The 25368-nt window shown below is 43.6% G+C and overlaps 1 protein-coding gene across 1 annotated transcript; it reads right to left on the bottom strand.

The window, feature by feature from the left end:
- Window positions 1-5111: 5111 nt before the first annotated feature.
- On the bottom strand, window positions 5112-25368 carry LOC139459880 (uncharacterized). The gene is made up of 18 exons (XM_071241594.1): window positions 25239-25368; window positions 22496-22770; window positions 21729-21883; window positions 21161-21398; window positions 20410-20515; window positions 19212-19311; window positions 18836-18931; window positions 18470-18520; window positions 17456-17540; window positions 16431-16490; window positions 15117-15293; window positions 12495-12633; window positions 10912-10962; window positions 9306-9414; window positions 8065-8137; window positions 7430-7591; window positions 6262-6407; window positions 5112-5653 (listed from the first exon to the last, which is right to left on the bottom strand). Exons 1-18 carry the CDS (start codon window positions 25303-25305, stop codon window positions 5185-5187), a joined length of 2559 nt encoding a protein of 852 aa, XP_071097695.1. The 5' UTR covers window positions 25306-25368; the 3' UTR covers window positions 5112-5184.

Below are 25368 nucleotides of genomic sequence, written 5' to 3' on the forward strand. Positions count from 1 at the left end.
CCTGATCTTGTCCTTTTTGATAAATCCAATGAAATCATTTATATCATTAAAGTTTCGGTCCCTATTGACACTAATGTGATTGATAAGATTGAGGAAAAACATGGCAAATATGCAGACCTCGCTTTCGAAATGTCACACTTGCATCCCAAGTACCAAGTTGTCCGACTCCCCATTGTTCTCAGTGCCTTAGGTTTGCTACCTCTCATTGTGTTTTAATTTATCTGTTATCAATTTGTAAAATTCATAAATAAAACTCAAATAAAACCCCAAACCCGACCTCATTACACTTTAACAAATATAGAACAACAGCGGGGTACTTACATCTCACCTACCAGGTCGGGCGACTCTCCAGTGTAAGTGGAGCTGATCGAGCGTGCACACAATACATATGTTAAACGACGGTCATTAACTCTAAAATGTGTCGAAAACATCTGCGCAATAATCAGCGATTGTCGGTTGACATTAGTGTCGTGGCGTTTGATAACTGTCAAATGCAGTGGTTAAAGCTGGGGTATTGATCTGATAGCTGTATATTGCTGTATATTTACCTGGCACCGTAAACTGACACATCGTGAGAGACATAAGAAATACTTGGCATTTAAAGAAATACGAAGTTATGTCCCGATGTACGAACTAATTTTGGTGGTTTTTTGTTGTTGTTTTTACAATACACTTATTTCTAAGAATGCTAAAGACATAAATACATGATTCATTCGTTGTGTTAAAATTGTCGTATGGTATTGATTTTAAGCACATATTAAATTGAATTTCGATTGTTTCAAAAACCTGTAATTGATCCAGCCTTTGGTGTATACTTCTCACAACGTTTGAGGAACAACCAAGGTTGCTCTTTCTCCGAAGATTTCAGAACGTCATTCAACTTTAAGGCAATCAAGGCCTTAGTAAAACTTTAAAAATATTTTACGATAATCATCGGGAGGACTTTTCCAAATTTGACGATGAGTGACCAAAATTATGTTCGATGCAATTCTCAATTTTAACTTGTACCATATGTTCCCATGATGGACTTTGCATGTGTTTGTGACGGGTGCCACAGGTGGGGCAGGATACGCCCACCCTTTCGCGAACACCTGGTGTCATCACTGTTTCATAATGGTTCATAAACACATGCTGATGATATAGTCAGCATCGTACAGTGGAGTCGTATGACAATTCGTATGATTACTAAAGGTTTACGCTTCTATCTTTGAGCCACTGTAAATACTCACATGTTATGATTCACATTGGGTATTGGGTATTATGGGGGTATTCAATATAGTGTTACTCGCGTTGTTCCAGACAATTTTGTGTTTCTTAAACCAGTGAGTATTTAAAAATATATTTCTTCCTCAAATGGTGTTTCAGGTGACTTCTAATTTGCACCTGTTCATGTGCTTCCCCAAGTGAGTAACGACCCGTGAAGATCCGGCATAGAACAGGTCTTCAGCAACCCGCGCTTGCCACTATACTTGTCGTAAGAGGCGACTAACTGGATCGGGTGGTTAGGCTCGCTGACTTGGTTGATGCCTATCAGCGTATCCCAATTGCGTGGATCGATGCTCATGATATCAATCACTGGATTGTCTGGTCCAGACTCGATTATTTACAGACCGCCGTCATATAGCTGGAATATTGCTGAGTGCGGCGTTAAACAACAAACCAACCAAACCAACCATGTTTGCTGAATATTTTTTACTATTGGCTAGCATTGTGCACAACCACCAGTAACTAAAGTGATGACGTAAATCCTGCTGGGGTATCATGCAGGAAGCAGAGGTACTGTAAGTCCCCATGATCCCCAGCGAGGTGGCCTAGCATTTTAACTGATGGCCTATAGCCCATGTTTTAAAACTGTATATATAATATTGTTATGCTCAAATATGTTTAATAAATTGTTTCTAAATATAGTATGCTCAAATATGTTTCATAAATTGTTTTTAAATATAACTTTGCATAAATAACTCAATTGTGATTATATTAAACTTGGTCTCGTCGCAAAATGGCTGGAATAATGCCGATGCGACGTTAAATTTTTACTCACTCACTCACTCCATGTCTGGGAAATGGAGATCACTGAGGTAATTCAGGCTCGGAGTACAAAATGTTTTATTTATTTCATGAAAAAAACTGGAAAGTTGAACATATATTTAACAGTCATGACTGAAAACCCTCTTGTTGAAGTAAGCCACTAACTGAAGATTTCGTATATCCCTTATATGCTTATATGGATGCATTTTGTTTCATATAATGTCTATGTAATTTACCATTATGAAATGTCATGGTATTGTTGGGTCCGATACAGACGTTTACTGGTCATTCTGAACAAAATTTAAACAAGTAAAACTGACGCAACAATAGGTCATCATGCAAAATTATAAAGAAATTATATCTTAACCATGAAATGGTTTAGGTAAGAGAAATCACTGTTGGTTCTGCTTTCGGAATCAACAGATTCTCATGATGTCTCTATTACGGAAACTGTATTATGAATTGTATGTACAAACAAGCGAGTACCTGCAGCGTAAAAGGTGACTATGCTTGCCTAATGGCGCCTAACGGGATCGGGTGGTCAGGCTCGCTGACTTGGTTGATGCATGTCATCGTATCCCAATTGCTTGGATCAATGCGAATGATGTCAATCACGGCATTGTCTGCTCCAGACACGATTATTTAGAGACCGCCTCATACAGCTGGAATATTGCTGAGTGCGGCGTTAAACAACAAACAAAAACATTGAGTGATTGAGTGAACGTTAGTTTACACCGCAATAACCATATTACAACTATTCACGGCGGTCGGGATTATAAAGTGAGTCAGTGGGCATGATGTGACGCCGCATTCAGCAATATTCAGGCAACATCGCAGGTGAGGGCCCCAGGTCTTCAAGTAGACCGCCTTCATAGCTGGAAATATTGAGTTTCAGACAGAATTATCTTTTTCACTCAGCGATTCAAAGCATAGAATTTTTACTTTTTTCAGAACATCGAGTATGTCCAGTGCACCATCCGCGTACCAATTCCTTTCCAGCAATTTCGGGAAAAGATTATTTGCTAATAAATCCAACCAACCCACGCCTCCTCACAGAATATAAAGTTGTCATCCCCTCAGCTTTATTACTGCACTGCTCCTGATGGAAACAATCATCTGGTAGTTCATTTGGCCTGAATGGCTTCATCGTAACAATAATAATACACGTTCATTTCGTTACGTTGACTCTACAGCTGAAAGATTGATACATGTATGTCGACGAGCTAGACGAATCATCAGATCACACAAATATCCTAAGGATGCTATGATTTATTAATTTCTGTCCTGTCTGGTTATTGCACGCGATCCTCCATCAGGCTACAGGATCACGCCAAGCCCTTTGATCCCTGATGTCGCTGATGTATTGATGCGGGGGTTGCATCGTGGAGCAGGCCGGACGCCGGAGTCTTCTCCCCGTGCATCGACGTGGCTTACCTAAACACGCCACTTGCAATAACCACTGCCCACACGATGACGGGCGTTCATCGTGGTTGCCGGTGTTACCCGTGCACGTAAGAAGTATTAGAGAGCAGAATAAGAGAGCAGTATCTGAGAACGCCAAAGAGAGCTGAATCAAGAACTTGCGGAAGGCGAAGATGTACAAAGGACCGAACATTTCATTATCTTGGTTAGGGGGCGGCTGAGATTTTGTACAGAAATTGGATACTTTTTTAGCTACAGCTACACCAGATATGTTTATATTTATAACTATGAATCTGAATTTTGTTTTAAAGTTAGTGGGTATGTTTTTATGCCGCTTTTGGTAATATTCCAGCAATATCACGGCGGGGGACATCAGAAATGGGCTTCACATATTGTACCCATGTTGGGAATCGAACCCGGGTCTTCGGCGCGACGTGTGAATGCTTTAACCACTAGGCTACCTGACTGCCACTTTGTGTCAAAGAAAATCACCTTGCAAAAATGATGATAAAATGAAATAACGAAAAACAAAAATGCCCCGGATTCGTTTGTCAAAGGCCCTATATTAAACAAGTACAGTATTGCGGTCAAATACACTGAAACCCACTTAATAAATATCAGCAGGTTCATACTTCGGGGTACTATGTCCAAAAGTTGTTCTTTTTCAGTTCTTTTGAATAACAAAAAACTGACCAGCACCGTGTTCGTTATTCAGTTTATGTCTACAAAACAACTGACAAAGTAATCTAATCTATTTCAAGAAGGTATTCAGTTATTAAGTGTTGTCCAGTAACTGGAATCTAAACATCTCTAACATTTGGTATTCCACTTCTTTGTCCATTCATCTTTTATCAATAACTGTATTTAGTCGGATTCATTTTGGCAGGACCCGTGAAGATCCGGGGTAGAATAGGTCTTCAGCAACCCATGCTTGCCGTAAAAGGCGACTATGCTCGGAACGATGCTCACGATGTCAATCACTGGATTGTTTGTCCCAGATTCGATTATTTACTGACCCCCGTCATATAGCTGGAATATTGCTGAGTGCGGCGTAAAAAAACAACCATCCAACCCACCGAATCCACATACCATGGGGTCTAGTACCAATGTAGTAAACGTTGAGGGTCTGTATCACTAGGAGGTTCCCCTTCCACCAAGCTGACATGGACCCGTGAAGTTTCCGGGGTAGAATAGGTCTTCAGCAACCCATGCTTGCCGTAAAAGGTGACTATGCTTGTCGTAAAAGGCGACTAACGGGATCTGGTGGTCAGGCTCGCTGATTTGGTTGATGCATGTCATCGATCCCAATTGCGTGGATCGATGCTCATGATATTGATCACTGGATTGTCTGGTCCAGACTCGATTATCTACAGACCGCCGTCATATAGCTGGAATATTGCTCAGTGCGGCGTTAAACAACAAACCAACCAACCAACCAAGCTGACATGCTGTAAATGAACTCACTCACTCACTCTAACACACATGTCCACCCAACAGAAAATTGATACCCGGTAGGGGTAATAAGGGTGTAGCGCTTTGAGCATGCCCTTGTGTTGTGTGGAAAGATTGGGCAATATAAAAGACGGTATTATTACTATTTTTTGCTTTTTAATTATCATTTTTTCATTAACATTAATTCATCAAATAAACAGCCACTTGCGAATAGTTCTACGATATTTTATTCAGCACGTTCGTAAACCAACCTATCGAATTCAGTAATTAGTTAGTTCTCAGTCAGTGCAGGACTTTTATAACCATCAAAGCAGCAACAACACTGCTCACAAGTCCTGTTAACATCGTAGATCCGGAAGGAGTAGTCGTCTTTGTCTTTGGTGTTGTGGGTGTCTTCGTTGTCATCGACGTTGTCGGCCTTGGTGTAGGCGTTGTTGTAGGCGTTGTTGCTGGCGGAGTCGGAGGTGCAACTGTTGTCGTTACTTCCCAGGCGCAGTCCATGCTTGGTGGGAAGGTAAAGCTAGTTCCGGACTTCTCGTGAAGAAGGAAATTTGAACATCCAGAGGGACTAGACGTTTTCGATTCTGACGTCACATTACCGTCGATGGCGTAGGACAGGGTAACTTCTTCTGATGGTTTACCCCTCAAGGTCAAGGCCACGGCATCACCCGTCACCCATATTTTGAATATCCTCTGAGGAGACATTGGCACCCATTTGTTCAAGTCACCGATGATAACCACATCTGTCGCTCTATCAAAAGAAAACTTATAATGATAATTATAATTACACAATCTTGTTTTGGTACACGTTTTCATGATAATGGCTCAAACTCAAAACAAAACGTTCCAAAATATAAAACTTCTTTCTCAATCCCTGTCAAAAGAAATTATGTATTTAAATCACTAAAAAACATTATGTTTTTGTTTGTTTGTTTGCTTGTTGTTTAGCGCCGCTCTCAGCAATATTCCAGCTATATGACGGCGGTCTGCAAATAATCGAGTCTCGACCAGAGAATCCAGTGGTTATAATTAATATCATGAGCATCGATCCACGCAATTAGGATACGATGATTTGCATCAACCAAGTCAGCAGCCTGACCATCCGATCCCGTTCGTCGCCTCCTACGACAAGCATACAAAAAGAAATTATGAAAATGTACAAGAACTCTCATGTCTATATGATGTCATACCTGGTATGGGGGCGGTGGGGTAGCCTATTATTAAAGACCCGGGTTCGAATCCCCACATGGGTACAATGTGTGAAGCCCATTTCTGGTGTCCCCGCCGTGATATTGCTGGAATATTACTTAAAGCTGTGTAAAATCATACTCACTCACTCACTCACTCAAAGATACCCACCCCACGGTGATGACAGGCGACGTGTAGTAGAGGCAGTAGTAGGGGTCGTCGTCCAGACTGCACGCGGGAATGCTGAAGGGATGCTGATCGTCAAAGTCCTCCATCGTACTGGTATCATTTGCAAGAAATATTTTGCTCCGCGAGTACTGAAAAATGATTTACGGTATTAGATTTAAGCATTACCTGCTAGTATTGACCACATCATACCAAAGTGTTGTGTTATGTAGTTTGAAGACTGATAAATTTAATAAGAATGTCAACCATATCGGTACGCTTTTTATCCCTAGCTAAAATAAAGAGTCATATTTTGCTTCAGGAAGAAACATGTTATTTACATATACAGTAAACTGCGTTTATAACGAACACACTTACAACGAACTGACGGATATAACGAAGTGCATAACGAACTGTTAATCCCTTAGCGGGCTCCTCATGTGTCACCAATCAAAACATCCGCGGCCAGGCGCGGCTGTTCAAAGCGTCAATAAACAACTGGAGGCAAGTGATTTACACCCTCAATTAACAATACTAACACAGTGATTGAAGTGGATATATTCTGTACATGTACACTTTTGTTATTTATCGAGTAACATGATGTCACATGACTTGATATAAGATGTCTGACGGTTGAAATGCGTATATCGAACGTCGGATATAACGAACTAAAATTAGTGGTCCCTTTGAGTTCGATATAACCGTAGTTTTCTGTACATGTATTTACTCCGGGGAGACACTCATGAAGACATTTTTATTTTTTATTTTTTCACTGAGGTCAACAATTAAAGTCTGTTGTTTTCAAAAGGAGGGTGTGTGGTCGTACCACATTGCCCTACCCCTATTGCACCCCGACTATCAACACCATCATTTCCCTCCAACTTATTCGAAGTACATTCATATAAAAGAAAGTCAAGCTTCCATCACCTTTACCTAATGTCTGTCGAAAAACATGATGTGTTTTCCTTTTGTTCTCATTCTGGAAAACATTACCGACGTGGGTACATTGTGTGAAGCCCATTTCTGGAATCCCCTGCCGTGATATTACTGGAATATTGCTAAAAGCGGCGTAAAACCAAACTCACACACTCACTCACTGTAAAGTCTGTAAGCCCTCATTCCTTGAACCCTTACTCACTCACTCATTTTGGAAAACAAAGCAGGCGAATCGTACCTCATCGGTGTACGTTATGACATCGGCCGCTCTGCGTGTGATGTTGTATGGAGTGGACGTATTGGCAGCAAAGATGATGCCGAATCTGAGGTGTACGTCATCAAACTGTGTGTAGGTCGTCCAAACCTCACCGTCAGGCCCGCTACCATCTTGGAATGCTGCCTGGAAGAATGGTAGAAAACATGTAAGCTATAACTGTATTTGAAACACTTCTTTGTTGATGCTTAACTATATATTAATACCAATATAAACAAACATAGCAACATGTAGTGTTTGATTTAAACACTGTTGTTTACACTGCGATGGTCGTTTTACAGATCAGAGCTGTGATGGAGGGTTCGAATCCCAGATCCGGCCGGAATATTATGGTTTATTTCTCTCTCTCTCTCTCTCTCTCTCTCTCTCTCTCTCTCTCTCTCTCTCTCACACACACACACACACACACACAAAGCTGAAACAAAGCATTGTAAAGCGCAACTCACTCACTCTCTCACTCACTCACCCACTCGCTCACTCACTCACTCACTCACTCACCCACCCAAACACCCACTCACTCGCTCACTCACTCACTCATTCACTCACCCACCCAAACACCCACTCACTCACTCGCTCACTCACATGACCATGGAACATACTTCGATTATTTGATCGTCTACAGCAGTCGCCGGTCGGGAAGGTTTTAATATCAGCCCGTCTTCGTTACAGCACCTGCAGAATGGTATGACTATATCACACATCAGTTGTAATGGCATATAGCTTCCATGTCTGTAATATACTATCACTTCTACTGGGGGCATGGGAGATCACGTGGTCTAATGTCCAGCAATTCGAAGATGAGGTGAGGTGAAATGAGGTTTAAGGTCGCGTACAAAATTATTGCGACGTGCAGGAACGTGTGGCTGTTTGTACTAGTCCGGACAATTGATATGCCATGCCGCAGTTTAACAGATACTCCCACAGACACATTATACTGACGCCGATCCGACAAGTACCATCTTTTAATGTCTGTTGGCATGACGGGACCAGGGGGTCGAACCACCGAACTTCCGTTCTCCGGGCAGACGCTCTGTCCACTTGACTACTGTCGTAACAACTATAGCCACGTTCACTTCCACACTTCTACAACTACGACTGCTGATACTACGACTTTCATTCCCACAGTCCAACAACCATGTTTTCTACTTCTTCTATTATTTCTACTACTACTACTACTACTACTACTTCTACTACTACTACTACTACTACTACTACTACTACTACTACTACTATTACTACTACTACTGCTGCTACTACCACTACTACTGCTGCTACTACTACTACTACTCATAATAATACGTCTGCACTGATACTTCTACCACTACTACTACCGTAACTACAACTACTACTACTACTACCACTACTACTACTACTACTACTGCACTACCTTACTGCTACCAATACTACTACAACTACTACTACCATAACTACTACTACCATTACTACTACTACTATCACTACTACTACCATAACTTCTACTACTACTACTACTACTACTACTACTACTACTACCACTACTACTACAACCGCTCATCGCGATATGGCTGCAATATTGCCGATGCGATGTAAAATTATAACTCACTCACTCACTACAACCAATACTACTTATACTACTACTGCTACTACCAATACTATTATTACTATAACCACCGCTACTACTACTAATTCTGCCCTTCTGCACTTCCGTCTATGTCCCGTTGCTAAATGTTTTACAAGGGGTAATTTTATCTCTCCAAGCTATCATTTAACCCTGGGGGCTGTACGGTAGCCCTTTAAACGTTCGCCCGTCATGCGAGTATCCCTGGTTCCATGCCCACGGTACATGGTGTAACAGCCCCACCTCATGAGGAGATCCTTGTCTGTGCCGTTGATCCTATCCCCTGGTCCCACAGGCCCTGTACTCAATACCGCCACCAGAGTCTGTATCATGGGATAGGGCTCTGTTGCATCTGAAAACAATAGCATGCGTTGGTTGTCAATGTGTAATCTGAAAGTTTAATATGTAATAAAAGCATTAAATTTTGAAGCATTATGATGACGTCATGCTATTGTTGTTGCAGTTGATTCAAAATTTTAACAAGTAACTTTGACGCAACTACAGGCATAGAGTGAGTATTGTTTTTACGCCACTTTTAGCAATATTCCAGCAATATCACGCGGGGGACACAAGAAATGGGCTTCACACATTGTACCCATGTCGGGAATCGAACCCGGGTCTTCGGTGTGACGAGCGAACGCTTTAACCACTAGGCTACCCGACCGCCTCAAAGGCATAGAGAAACGTACAGAGAAATTATGTATATATAGAAGCCATAGCATGGTTTAAGTCAGAGAAATCATGAGAATGTGTGGCCTCAGGGAGTAGTATCAGTATGATGATTTCTCCATTACATGAGGGTCTGGCCATTCATTATTGGGGGGTGGAGAGGAGATGGTTAGATTGAGGGTGGAGTTTGCCAAAAATGACACAGGGAAAGTGTGTGTGTGTATGGGGGGGGGGGGGGGGGGGGGGGGTCGCAAATATTTATCACAACACTTGGGGGTTGGGCATGGAGAGATTTAAAAAAGAATTATATTCTTGAAAAAGAAATATGTTACATAGAATGTGCAATGATACAGCTAGCAAAATATGATACAGCTAGACAGTGATGCGTACATGTATTTGTTTAACGCTACTTCTGTGTTCTCGCTACATCACGTTGTGTAAGCAGAATGCGGGAAAACAACATGGCATTCACCACCTTAGTGAAAATCACAATCACGAATATAGAACCGATAGGCAAAAGATAATAGATTTTCTGGATTCGAATTCACAACCTTCGGATCTAGGCACGGGAAAGGGGGGTTATTCTGTACATGGAGCTGCGGTGCCATGATGGCTTGTCGCACCGTGCTCCGAAGCTGGTAAGTGTTAAACAACACTAAAGATTTCATAAAGTGAACTGTGTATGTTGCAAGTACACCATGTACCAGTCCGATCACTAAATGGACCGCCTCCGTGGTCTAGTGGTAGAGCGTCCGTCCGGAGAGCGGAAGGTCTGGGGTTCGTTCCCCGGCCGCGTCATACCAAAAGACGTTAAAAGATGGCACTTGTTGTTACCATGTCTGGCGCTCGGCATTAAGGGCTAAAACAAGGACTGGTCGGCTCGGAGTCAGTATACTGTGTCTGAGTGGGGTATTCATGTCAAACTGCGGCATGGTATCTCAGTCGGCTAGCACTATAAATCGGCATCAGTCCGGACTAGTACAAGCAGCCACACACACACCTTCAATCGGTGAGATGAGGTGAAATTGGGTTTAACGTCGCGTCCAAGATTATTGCACGTATATAGATAAGTGCAATAATCTTGGACGCGACGTTAAACCTAATTTCACCTCACCTCACCGATCACTAATAATATATTCTGTTATACATAAAACTCGCTTTGAATACCACAAATACGTACTTTTATTTCTCGACACATCTCCTGGGGTAGTATGGGAACCATTCTTTCTATCTGATCAACAAACAAACATCAATTCAGTACAGATCCAGATGTCGCAAAGAAATTAATTTTCCTAAAACGACGTAGAACTTTAGTCAAAGAGCTATTTCATTACGATCAGATCTTACCGCTAAACATACGCTTGACATCTTATTACAGATCACGTCAGAATGACCTTTCACGAACTTTGACCCACCAATGAATGACAAACAAGACGTTGATAAAAAAAACAGCTTTCTAGAACTCCACGGCACACTAGCGACATCTACAAAAGACTACACTTTGAAACATATCGATTCAAAATTTCAAAACTGAACAACGGAAAATCCTGGCATGTCTAATAGATAGTCGCGATTGTATGGCAATATTTACCAAGAGCTGTGGAAAGTGCCGTTTCAAATATTTTTCCCATTTAAGCAAGAGAAAGACGATGTATTAATCGTTCAGCCCCGTAACTGTCGTTCGGATTACTCCGTGTTTACCTTGAACGAGGTTGCATGATTAGAAAACACATTCCGACGGTCACCTTCCGTATTTGGTAAGTGAGTGAGTGAGTATGGTCTTACGCCGCTTTTAGCAATATTCCAGCAATATCACGGCTGGGGACACCAGAAATGGGCTTCACACATTGTACCCATGTGGGGAATCGGACCCGGGTCTTCGGCGTGACGAGCGAACGCTTTAACCACTAGGCTACCCGACCGGCCCTAATTGGTAAGGGACGGTCTGATTGGTCAGACGGTCCAATATGGGATGTCCTCGGATCTTTATTTTGAGGTATCGAGAACTAAGATCTGATTTTAATGAGATTGGTCCGAAAGGTATTCCCTGTTATGTCGTCCGTTATTTAAGTATATCCGGGATAACTCGCAGAGAAGAATGTAGAACGAAGTGTGGTTTATTACACGATAAAACATTGTTCTATCATGACGTCATTTCTGGAGATTTCGAACATGCGCTCCAAACTTGATGACGTCGTAAATTGGACGACGTCATTTTTGAGAAGGGAGTGTCTAGCGAGTTGTTCCCCGTAGATGTAGCTGGACTACGCGGAGAAACGAAATGACCGAACGATCGCATCCAAAAACGGAAGAGTTATGATGACTGTCATTGGGAGAACAGGCACAGGTAATCGACGTAAGGATTGTGAGAATATGCGGGAAATACCCACCTGTGTATAAAATGGACTTGTCCGACATTGCCGAGGTCGGATTCTATTGAGAGAGTCATCATTATTAAAAAGCTCATAGTTTGATATCTCATATAAGAAATAAACGACTCGTGGTCGTTGTTTAGCGTACAGTAAAACACTGCAGGGAGAATAATCCACTCGGGACGGCGCCCCGTACAGTTTTTCACACCCTGCAGTGTTTTACTGTACGATAAACAACGACCACGAGTCGTTTATTTCTCATACATAAAAAAATATGAATCCGTATTAACAGGGTCCGGATTAACGAGGTTTTACTCTTCGACTCTTTCTAGGACTGGGAGGTCTATTTGCAGGAACACTATAACGAGTATTTACATTGCCGGGCACTGACCATATGGGTTTCCAGGCTGTATTTCCGTTGTCCAAAATGTGTCTTTAGAAGGGGCGAGACCCAAGGAGTAGGCGAATAGTGACGTTATCCCGATCTTCCACTGGTCATCTAACAGCTGGTAGTCGTCACTGGCCCGTGCCTGGAAGACATAGGGAGTGTGTTACCAATGGCGAGGTAACCGGTGTTACCAATGGCGAGGTGACCGGTGTTACCAATGGCGAGGTGACCGGTGTTACCAATGGCGAGGTCACCCCGTGTTACCAATGGCGAGGTCCCCGGTGTTACCAGTGGCGAGGTGACCGATGTTACCAATGGCGAGGTGACCGGTGTTACCAATGGCGAGGTCACCGGTGTTACCAATGGCGAGGTCACCGGTGTTACCAGTTGGTAGAGGAACACAATAAATTGTAGAAGCTCTTTACCGCATATAAATTGAAACGTTAATGTTCCACGTTTGCCATTGTACAAGGTGTACTAAAATATATTATTCAAAAGATAGTATGTGAGTGAGTATAGTTTTACGCCGCTTTTAGCAATATTCCAGCAATAGCACGGCGGGGGGACACCAGAAATGGGCTTCACACATTGTACCCATGTAGGGAACCGAACCCGGGTCTTAGGCGTGACGATTAAACCACTTGGCTACCCCATCGCCCCTCAAACGAAAGAACGGATAAAGATATGTATAATGGGGGCACGAATGGCCATGTCGTCTAGGGCTCCACAATTCGCTGTGCAGAGTCGCCTCCCTCAAGTGTGCTGGATACTGTGATCATGGGTTCGAAACCCACATTCGCCTTATTATGTTTCCAGGTTTGACCGTACCATACAATCGTGAGATCTGCATCGCTTCCGGCTGACACGTTGATATAATACTGTTGAAAGTGACGTCATAGCACTGTGGGTACCATCAGACTGCAGGGCTTCTCTGGGCAGACCTACAGTACTGGATGGGGACTCACCTGTGTAACTGTTGGTACCATCAGACTCTGTAGGGCTTCTCTGGACAGGGGCATACAGTACTGGATGTGGACTCGCCTGTGTAACTGTGGGTACCATCAGACTGTGCATGGCTTCTCTGGGCAGGGACATACAGCACTGGATGTGGACTCACCTGTGTAACTGTGGGTACTATCAAACTCTGCAGGGCTTCTCTGGGCAGAGACATACAATACTGGATGTGGACTCACCTGTGTAACTGTGGGTACCATCAGACTCTGCAGGGCTTCTCTAGACAGGGACATACAGTACTGGATGTGGACACACCTGTGTAACTGTGGGTACCATCAGATTGTGTAGGGCTTCTCTAGACATGGACATGCAGTACTGGATGTGGACTCACCCGTGTAACTGCGGGTACCATCAGACTCTGTAGGGCTTCTCTAGACAGAGACATACAGTACTGGATGGGGACACACCTGTGTAACTGTGGGTACCATCAGACTCTGCAGGGCTTCTCTGGGCAGACATACAGTACTGGATGTGGACTCGCCTGTGTAACTATGGGTACCATCAGACTGCAGGGCTTCTCTGGACAGGGACATACAGTACTGGATGTGGACTCACCTGTGTAACTGTGGGTACCATCAGACTGCAGGGCTTCTCTGGGCAGAGACATACAGTACTGGATGTGGACTCACCTGTGTAACTGTGGGTACCATCAGACTCTGCAGGGCTTCTCTAGACAGGGACATACAGTATTGGATGTGGACACACCTGTGTAACTGCGGGTACCATCAGACTCTGTAGGGCTTCTCTAGACAGGGACATACAGTACTGGATGTGGACACATCTGTGTAACTGTTGGTACCATCAGACTCTGTGGGGCTTCTCTAGACAGGGACATACAGTACTGGATGTGGACACACCTGTGTAACTGTGGGTACCATCAGACTCTGCAGGGCTTCTCTGGGCAGACATACAGTACTGGATGTGGACTCACCTGTGTAACTGCGGGTACCATCAGACTCTGTAGGGCTTCTCTAGACAGTGACATACAGTACTGGATGTGGACACACCTGTATAACTGTGGGTACCATCAGACTCTGCAGGGCTTCTCTGGGCAGACATACAGTACTGGATGTGGACTCACCTGTGTAACTGTGGGTACCATTAGACTCTGCAGGGCTTCTCTAGACAGGGACATACAGTACTGGATGTGGACACACCTGTGTAACTGTGGGTACCATCAGACTCTGTAGGGCTTCTCTAGACAGGGACATACAGTACTGGATGTGGACACACCTGTGTAACTGTGGGTACCATCAGACTCTGCAGGGCTTCTCTGGGCAGACATACAGTACTAGATGTGGACTCACCTGTGTAACTGTGGGTATTAGTAGACTCTGTAGGGCTTCTCTGGGCAGGGGCATACAGTACTGGGTGTGGACTCACCTGTGTAACTGTGGGTACCATTAGACTCAGTAGGGCTTCTCTGGGCAGGGACATACAGTACTGGATGTGGACTCACCTGGGTAACTGTGGGTACCATTAGACTCTGTAGGGCTTCTCCCGGCAGGGACATACAGTACTGGATGTGGACTCACCTGTGTAACTGTGGGTACCATTAGACTCTATAGGGCTTCTCTAGACAGGGACATACAGTACTGGATGGGGACTCACCTGTGTAACTGTGGGTACCGTCAGACTCTGTAGGGCTTCTCTGGGCAGGGACATGCAGTACTGGATGGTCATGCCATTCTTCTGTGCACCTTTCCCCATCTGCTCCAGCCACCGTTGTCCAAGTTCCAGGTTATTTTGCAAGGCTTCCAGTCCTAAAAGCTGGGCATTAAGCCAGTCCTGCCAGGATACAGTCAGACATTAAACTTAAGATTTAAATGTTTCAATATACTTACAACATGGGAGCTATCAACACAAAAAATATTCAAGCCGCTCGCAGTGACTGCACCAGGTGTAAGCGAATTTTGTAGCAAGTCCTTGATCCAAGATGAACTGTCCACAGCTATGTCTGTGCAATCGTTACCCAAGTACAAATTTTGCTCAATATAGGTTACAGGTGTGTATTCGAACCGGGATTCTCCACGGAGTACCTCAGTAATACCATGGGTAGGGGTGGAATACCGACAAAGTCCACGTTTTCTGGTGTGTTCATAATTATAACCCAGCGGACACATGACTTTGTTTCAATGTGGAAATTTAGTTCATCTGATGTTGTTACATTGAAAACCATCGCATCCACATTGTGTCAACATTGGCCTATCCATATTTGAAAATATGTTGAAGTCTAACATTGAATCAACATTGCCATTTCGATAGTAATGTGTTGATAAGATTTTTTCTTTCTCTTTCCTGTTAGTCGGGAGGACAAAGAAGCAGATAGTTGATGGACCAAGGGAGATAATGCAGCCTTCTTGCTGCTGTCTACGTGGTGTTGGAAGATACAGATTCTTAATTCGGTGTGTGAACTGACATCAAATACTCAACATCAGGAGACCGTTCAGGATGTACCAAAAGACTGTTCCAAATGATGGATGTGCCAAAGACCATAGGCTGTTAGGATGGTGCTCACAGATGTGTTTCCTTAATATGATTGTGGAACCGTGAAAAACCGGGGTAGAATTAGGTCTTCAGCAACCCATGCTTGCCGTTAAAGGCGACTATGCTTGTCGTAAGAGGCGACTAACGGGATCGGGTGGTTAGGCTCGCTGACTTTGTTGAAGCATGTCATCGATCCCAATTGCGTGGATCGATGCGCACGATATCAGTCACTGGATTGTCTGGTCCAGACTCGATTATTTACAGACCGCCGTCATAGCTGGAATATTGCTGCGTGCCGCGTTAAACCACCAACCAACAAATAGCACACGTCGATATGTAAGTGCAGCAATCGTGAACGTGACGTCAAACCCCTATTTCACCTCACCTGTGGTGCGACAGGGCAAACTCTGATATTTTACTACCGCTTGAGCCACTTACCTGTTCGTAGAGAATCAGACCCCAGCCTTTGGCCTTTTTAAAGAAGTCATCCCAGAAAGACTGTACAAAAGGTAGTGTTAAATACGTTAGGATTCGCGAATATGTGATATTATACAAAAATACATTTTATAATAGAGCATCTTGTATACAACAGATACTGGGATAATCAACACGTGAAGGGAGGTGTGAAAATGGTAGTACAAATGATTTCATTGTGAAGTTTGAGTTTGAAAAGTTTAGATTTATGTGAAAAAAAGAAAACTAATTACAATTAACAAGTTTAGTGCTGGTAAAAAGTAAGTGGCCCGATGTCACCATGGTAACGTGATTTGAAATGAAGGAAAACATGATAAGACTTGAACTCGTCAAAGCGGGTTGGAAACGTATTAGAATCGCACTCGTGTGTATACATTTGCAAAACAGACCCAAGTGATTTATCTGACTGGTTCAATATTGCTATGTTCTCCAGCAGATGATTATAAAGACGGGTTATGGAAGGAACACGCAACATCAATGATCAACATCCTGAGAAGTTTGAGTTGGGATTAGCGCCTCTTTTAACATTTTCCAGTTATATCACGGCGTGTCAGCTTAATGTGGGAGGAAAGCCCGAAGTGATGCAAGTCTTAGACGTTTACCACTTCGGTAAAATCCACGAGCATGGTAATGGAGCTGACAAACCTAGAAACATAATCTGGGCGAACCGGGATTTGAACCCAAAATCATAGGCGAGCCCAAGGGAGGCAACTCTATACAGCGAATCGCGGCGCCTTAGACGACTGGGCCACCCGTCCCCCCAGCAACACAGATGAAATCATTAGAGATAAACATGAGATAATTATGCCGGTAAGATAAAGTCCTTCTTCACAGATCCTGGGTGTATATGGTGTGAGGTACCCTGTATGCTGGTCTGTATACACGAGACGGCAGGGTACATATGCTCTCACCAAAGATACATCACACCATTATTATAACCACTATAATTGCCATTTATGTCAGTGATATAATATATATGTCAAACTCGCCTGGTCATCAGGTAAAGAGATAAGGTCCCCGACAACAAAGTTGTACTTTCCGCCATTTTGCTTGGCATACGTGGCATTGCGGGACCTGTGGGAAATAAAGCGGGACTTCTGGGTGTGCCTTTTGAAAGGTTTATTTCTTAACATTTTACCAGGGCTAGTTTGGAGCCGCATAAATAAATTAGTAAAAATGGAAATACTTGTCAGGATTGAAGAAGGGAAAAACATGCATGTTCTGATAATAACATAATAATAACATATAAAGCGAAAACTTCCATTATGCTTTTACCATGATGAAAGCGTATTGTAATATCGATCACTGGATTGTCTTGTCCAGACACGACTATTTACATCCAACAGTCATATAGCTGCAATATTGCAAATGCAGAGTGCAACGTCAAACAACGTTCAAACGCGCGCGCGCGCGCACGCACGCACGCACGCACGCACGCACGCACGCACGCACACCTGGGAATACCAGGTAAGATTTGCGTCACACACACACACAAAACACACACACACACGCACGCACGCAAACACACACAGAAGGATACACATAAACATAGACACGCCGGTCATCAGTGGTTTGTTTGTTTGTTGTTCAACGCCGCACTCAGCAGTATTCCAGCTTTTTGACGGCGGTCTGCAAATAATCTGCAGTCTGGACCGACAATCCAGTGATTGACATCATGAGCATCGATACACGCAATTGGGAAACGATGACATGCATCAACCAAGTCAGCGAGCCTGACCATCCGATCCCGTTAGTCGCCTTTTAAGACAAGCATAGTCGCCTTTTACGGCAACCATGGGTATCTGAATACCTATTCTACCCCGGATCTTCACGGGTCGCCGGTCAATGTGGCACACTGTTAATGGTAGTGGCATTCTGGGGAATATACACGTGCTTTTTATGAAGTTACTGTTTCATGATATTCAGTTCAGGTGTATGGCGTCAGTCATGTCAAAGCTGCAAATGTAAATATGTTCTATGTTGTGTGAAATAAGTGAACTTACCAGTATCTGTTGTGAGCCGCAATTGGAAGACCAATCTTTTTATGCAGAAACCTGAAACAAACACGTAAAATGAGAAACTGCACAATGCATTGTATGAAATGGCAGTCAGTTACCGAATAATTAACGTCAATGTTTTTTTTGTTTGTTTGTTGCTTAACGCCGCACTCAGCAATATTCCAGCTATATGACGGCGGTCTGTAAATAATCGAGTCTGGAACAGACAATCCAGTGATTGACATCATGAGCATCGATCTACGCAATTTTTGATAGAATGACATGCATCAACCAAGTCAGCAAGCCTGACCACCCGATCCCGTTAGTCGCCTCTAACGACAAGCTGCTGAAGATCACAAAAAGCTTGCTTACTGTAGACCATGAGGAAAAACACTCGGCATGGCCGACCATGACGTCACACCGTTAAGACCACCCTTGTAATACCACCAGGAGTCAAGCTGCATGTATCTGTTGAAATAATAATAATGATGATGATGATGATGACGATGATGATGATATTATTAATAATAATAATAATAGCACTTGAACAGGGCTACAAGTCGATACAGTGAGGTCCGGGTACCGCTCCTCATATTACAATACTTTGCTTGTGGTGAGTCCGCTTCGGTCAACATGGTACGTTTCCATCATGGGGGCAGTGTCGTTAGAACAACGTTTGTCAATCAGAACGGATATTTCGTGCATGTGATATGGAATATTCACTTCAGGGGCCGACCGACCAACTCACTTGTATGGTACCCCCATCTGGTCGCTGTAAGCCTTGACGTCTATCAGAGTCTGCTCGTAGTCCGTGACGTTGTTCTCGGTGTGGTAGTAGTAGTAGGCGCCTGGATGGAGAGCGAATTGAACTCATGGAATGAATAGTGAGTGAGTGCGTGAGGTGGGTTTGAGGTGTGTGTGTGGGGGTGGGGGGTGGGGGGGGGGTGGGGGGGGGGGGGGGGTTAACCTCCCCTCGCCCCCATGGAATGAATAGGATAAAGGAACGCAAACTGAATTACAAGTCCAATAAATCAAAACAAACTGCCAAGGTAAACAATTGCTATGTTCCATTATTGACATTTCCCATAGTCACAAAAAAAAGACTAAAGAAAACCAAAAACTAAATAAGATTTACAACAACAAAAAATAGCACAATGAAACAGAACGAAACAACCCATATTGATGAATTTCGTGGGATAAGGTGTGTACATTCGAAACGCTAACCACGATAAACAAAGCCTTCCTAAGGAAACTGGGACATCTAGATAGCTCATGAATTGTATTTCAGATGGAATGAGAGATTTTACGACACTTTGATCAATTCCATAATGAGTGAAAATCCCACCATGTATTGGCTTGTGATTATTGACGTTGTGGGGGGTTGAGTTACGCCCGATATCACGTGACTGTAGTTGACATACCAAGAGTCATGATCGAAGCGAAAAGAAAATTCGTACACACGACCTTTGAACCGATCTAAGGGGCACCACTCTGCACGGCGCGAAATAGAGCTACCTGTTCTCCGTGTCATTCCGAAAAGACGTAAAAACGAAACTTAATAATTCTTCACACGTTGAGAGCTTTAAATACTATATTAATCATCATTATTATTGACACAGGATAGGTGTGATCTTAGGGCGTTTCCTTCTGAGTGAGTGAGTGATTATGATTTTACGACGCTTTTAGCAATATTCCAGCGATATCACGGCGGGGGACACCAGAAATAGGCTTCACACATTGCACCCATTGTAGGGAATCGAACCTGGGTCTTCGACGTGACGAACGAACGCTAGAAACCACTAGGCTACCCTTCGCCTCTGTCTCCTTCTGATGGAAATGTATTGTATATGGATAGGTAACTATGTACATATGTATTATAACCTGAATGAAGTTATTACACATACAGAGCATTGCTACGAAGATTATTTAATGTGTTGTGACCTCACCATTGTCTGTCCAGTACCCAAGGTAGTTAAGCGTTTGATCCAACTTCTTGTAGTAATCGGTTTTGTCATACCAATACCGCATGCGCATTCCTAGGTCCTCAAATGCCTTGAAAGATCAAAATATTGGTAAAGTAGACACAAGTTATTGATAACAACTTTCTATATTTACTGTAAAGTTGACGTGTTGGTGTAGACCCTTATACCGTTGTCAAGCAAAGATCTATACCGACACGTCGCCTTTACAGTAAATAAAGTAGGTAGATTATTCCCCAGATATCGGCCTGGTTGCAAGTTCCTGAATTGAGAGAAGGTGCAAAGGTAAATTATTCAACAGAAAGCGGGCTTTTTTCTAAAAGCTACTGTCACCAATTAATGTCTTGTTCCTGGATGAAATAACATAACTATGACATTCTCAGTCTGTGAAATTTGGAAGAGAGAATGATCAGTTCCGTTTTGTCCTAGTTGTGAGCCATGCACCTCCCGATATCACCAACTTGGCCACAAACACACTCGATGGAAATGGGCCACCAATAGAAGAGATGACCCCAACATATTAAAACGTAGCGGTGTGGTGGCCCTGTCGGCTAAATGGGTGCAATTCGCTATGCGTCTCTTAGTCTCTTAGATGGGCCCGGAACCGATGATTTATGGGTAGGAATCTCTGACTCGCCCTGATATGATTCATGGTGGTTTGCTTTCGTTTTGTTCAAAGTCGAGTCAAAGCCCACACAAACACACTATTAAAACGTACCTTGTTGATGCCTTTATCACTGGCATGTAGAACTACGGTGATTTCAAACCCAGCGGGCACTGTGTCAACATCTCCCATGATTCCCCAGTTGACCGTTGACGTCACGCTGTCGTAATACATTGACACCGCCATAAAGTTGGTGAAGGCCTGGATGAGAATTGTGTTACCATCCCTATCAAATAGTACCAGAGGACCCCCGATCAGTCCTCCATTCACGTCCAGTGTCTCCGGACCCCATCTGGAAAAGACACAGGATCAGCCACCCGTAAACATTTTAATATCAACCGCCGGGCACTGCAAAACATAAATATGCTACCCGTATCAGAGACCCGTGAAGATCCGTGGTAGAATAGGTCTTCATTGTCAACAGATAATACCACATAGTTGTTGGGCATTCTTAACAAGCGTAGGTTACCATTATTCCAAAGAATCTACTGTTACATATCAGGGTTCACTATGAGGTCACCGTATACTGTAAAGATCATACGAGACACTACATTATTGTTTTGATAAATTTGACCTCATCCTTTGAACCATTGAATCCTTGATCCTTTTAGTTCCGACTCACATGCCCATCTTCTTGTTGAAGTCGCCCATCATCTGCCCACCAAAGGAAAGATAACCCACGGTGTCGTTGAGGTCTCTGACGTAGAAACTTGGAAATCCACTAATTGTGAAGTTGGAGTTGGGGGATCTGGCCCCGGTGGTTTCATTCAAGTATTTCTAAAATACACACAGATCAGAATTATATAAAGTCTCTGGGGACAAGGTGACAGAAAGGTCATTTGTCATTTGGAATGAAAGTTTGGAATTTATCAAATACATGTTCAGATCGATATGATATATGACACGAGTGCCATGTGAAAATACGTTATTTTATGGTTTTTTTATTTTGCTCAACCCAAGTTCACGACAAAATAGCGTGTGATATTTAAATATGAAACCTTCGAAAAAAATATTATTGGAAGAACCTGAAGACATGATATGGACAACATCTTTATTCTTTAATTTGCTAGGATGTTTCATGGCTTCGGCATTGCTCTTGGTCAGGTGCACTACGAAGGGCCGAGTGTGAGTGAGTGACTATAGTTTTACGCCGCTTTTAGCAATATTCCAGTAATATCACGGCGGGGACACCAGGGATGGGCTTCACAAATTGTACCCATGTCGGGAATCGAACCGGGGTATTCGGCGTGACGAGCGACGCTTTAACCATGAGGCTACCCGACCGCCCCTGAATGGCCAAAAAGTAGCCCCAAAACGTCGTTACAAATAATTAAGTTGTTATTCATAAAAGGTGTCATTTCTTGATGAAGTTTTGGGTTATAATCCTACCTGTGTGAACATTACGAGAGGAAGCTGATCGGTTTGGTAGGTTTTTATGGTGGCCTGGAACGACAAGTTGTCTGCCCTGTAATTCCAATACATGTTCTGCCAGGGCCCGAGTTTGTCCAAGCCACTCTGTGAGTAAGTTGTATTAGGACGACCTAACGTGCCGTCGGAGGTGGAGTAACGCTTGCCGTTTCCGTAGAAGTACGATGGCGCTGACTGAAGCCACGTGACACCGTTGTTGCTGATGGAATAGTTGCCACCGGTGGTTATGACGAATTCTAAGACAATAATAGATATCCTTTGCATGTGGTGATTTAGGTATTCGATGTAGGTATTCGTCGACGTATTTTTTTAGACAATGCTAAAAAGTACATATGAAGGAGATGGGCGGCATGTCAGACACTCACACTGATGAGAAACAAATACCACAGACATGCCAATACTAACACCCGGTCGCTGGATATGATACAGATGGGAGCCACCCATGCCCCATCCTCCCGAGTCAAGAGCGTCCACTAGCCTTTTTATCAAAGTCCTGTTTCCACCCTTGCCACATCAAGCCCACTTTCCTGTGCTAAATATGATTGGACTATCGCACATATCGATAGTCCAATCAGAGAACGTTTCACAAAATCAACATCATCGACTGGCACGCGTTCGTATGAAAGTGATTTACCGCTGCCTGTCCTTGTTGCCACGAATATGTTTTTTTCATCTTTAACACACACACACACACACACACACACACACATACACACACACACACACATACACCCTAACGATTGCTTACGTTTTTGTTTAGGGATGAAATTGCGAATGTTTTCGTTATCTGATCGACTAGGCCGTCGCCATCTTTGTGAAGCTATACGAGATAAGAGCAGCGATCTGATTGGATATCGCGTTTCCTTACAAGGGGGACAACTCGTGATCTACGTTGAGCCAGGAAAAGTGGCCTTGATGTGGCATGGGTAGAAACTCGGCTTCGATATACTATAATAGGCTAGTGGACACGTTTGCCTTGGGAAGATTCCCATGCCCACAGTGCAAGACCTTTGGTTTCTCCCGTGTTGCTGTAACTAACCTCATGCAACGTTATAGGCAGACCGGGCAGACATCAGACATGCCAAGAACAGGCAGACACAAGGTACCTACGCCCAATGAAGACCGGTACTTGCGCGAATTTTGCATCCCCGGAATCGATTCCTGACGTCATCAGCCACGAATGCCTCAGGGTATATGGTTAGTCGACAGACAGTTGCCAAGCGACTCAGGGCTCAAGGAATTAGGGCTTACAGACCTTACAGAGGACAGTTAATGACAGCGCAACATCGTCGTCGGAGATTGAGATGGGCCCTGACTGATGAAAGCCGGCTCTGTTCAGAGCTGTTTAACGCCGAAGGGGTGAACGAACGACGGCATGTTGTATTTAGGAGGTCGTGTCGTGTGTTGGAGGCAATAGTCGAATATTCGAATAATATTGATGTTTTTTCGAAACAAGCCTCCTTCCTACACAAGTAAGCAAGCGTTTTGGAAGAGGACGGGTGCATTTTGTCATGAAAAACAATTTGAGTTTGATAGTTGTGTTATTCATGTTGAATAATAAAAGCGTCAAAACCATTTCAATGAACATAACATCTCAACAAAGAGGTGAGAGTATTCTGCCCCACCGGTGTCACACGTCACAAACACTTGCAAAGCCAATCAGTTGTTTACTTGAAACGACAGGGGGACATATGGTACACGTCAAAATAAGGACATAATTTTTGTCACTGATGCACCAAAATTGGAAATGCCCCCCTCATGTCTATTAGATAACTTTTTGAAAGTTTTACTAAGGCCTTGAATGTTAATTCTGAAAAAAAACTTTTGAGGAAGATGCACAAGATGCTTTTTGAATTCTTGATAGAAAGCGCATGATCCATCGTACCTCAAAAGTTGCAACATGTAGACACCAAAGGCTGGCGCTGCTGCAATATTGTTCGTAGTGGTTTATCTGTTTTAACTGTGTTACCAACTATGGTTGCGTGCTCATCCCTGTATCTCCCCCTCCTCTCAACCCCTCCCTTTTACCCCACCCAAAACCACCTCCAACCGAATTCGCGTATGTTAATATATTTCATGATGAGTTCCATACAATAGTGTGAAACAGATGCAGTAATAAACCATATACTTGTAGGTCCAAGATACCATCGACCAGATGGCCATGTGGACAAGGTGCCAGTCCAGATTACTAGGTCGAACCCTGTCAGATCCCCTCTCTGACACTAATTGTAGCATTATCGCGTAGCCAATGCATTATGTTGACATGTTTAAATACAAAAGTCCTGTCGACAGTATAGCCTGGTTGACCAGCATAAACACATGAGATATCGACATGTACCGACTTCCTGTCCCATGAGTGAGTGAGTTGGGTTTAACGCCGCTTTTAACATTATTCCAGTTATATCACGGCGTGTCAGCTTAATGTGGGAGGAAAGCCCGAAGTGATGCAGGTCTCAGACGTTTACCGCTTCGATGAAACCCACGAGCACGGGTATGGTGCTGACAAACCTAGAAACATAATCGGGGCGAACCAGGATTCGAACCCACAATCATAGGTTTCTGGCGTGCCCAAGGGACGCAACTCTGCACAGCGAATCGTGTCGCCTTCGACGACTGGGCCACCCGTGCCCCCCGTGTCCAATGAGCGACTATACTTAAAAAGTGTCTGTTACTTATAACGCCAATGTAATTAGGTTCCACTCACCTCCAGACACAAATGTTGCTATGGCTACCAAGAGCGAAATCTGTACCAGCAACTTTAATTCAGCCATGACGAGGATTGACCAGAACGTCTCGCCAGGATCAGAAATCACAGGGAAAGAGAGTTGATGTCA

Source organism: Haliotis cracherodii, unplaced genomic scaffold (genome assembly GCF_022045235.1).
Source record: "Haliotis cracherodii isolate W230 unplaced genomic scaffold, xgHalCrac1.p SCAF_13, whole genome shotgun sequence".
NCBI lineage: Eukaryota > Metazoa > Mollusca > Gastropoda > Lepetellida > Haliotidae > Haliotis > Haliotis cracherodii.

Excerpts from the sequence above, each read along its gene's own strand:
- LOC139459880 (XM_071241594.1), bottom strand. The coding sequence starts at position 25,305 with ATGGCTGAATTAAAGTTGCTGGTACAGATTTCGCTCTTGGTAGCCATA. Across the intron at positions 6,408-7,429 it reads TCATAACGTACACCGATGAG|TACTCGCGGAGCAAAATATT; the intron begins GTACGATTCGCC and ends ATCATTTTTCAG. Across the intron at positions 5,654-6,261 it reads TCGCCTGTCATCACCGTGGG|AGCGACAGATGTGGTTATCA; the intron begins GTGGGTATCTTT and ends TTCTTTTGATAG.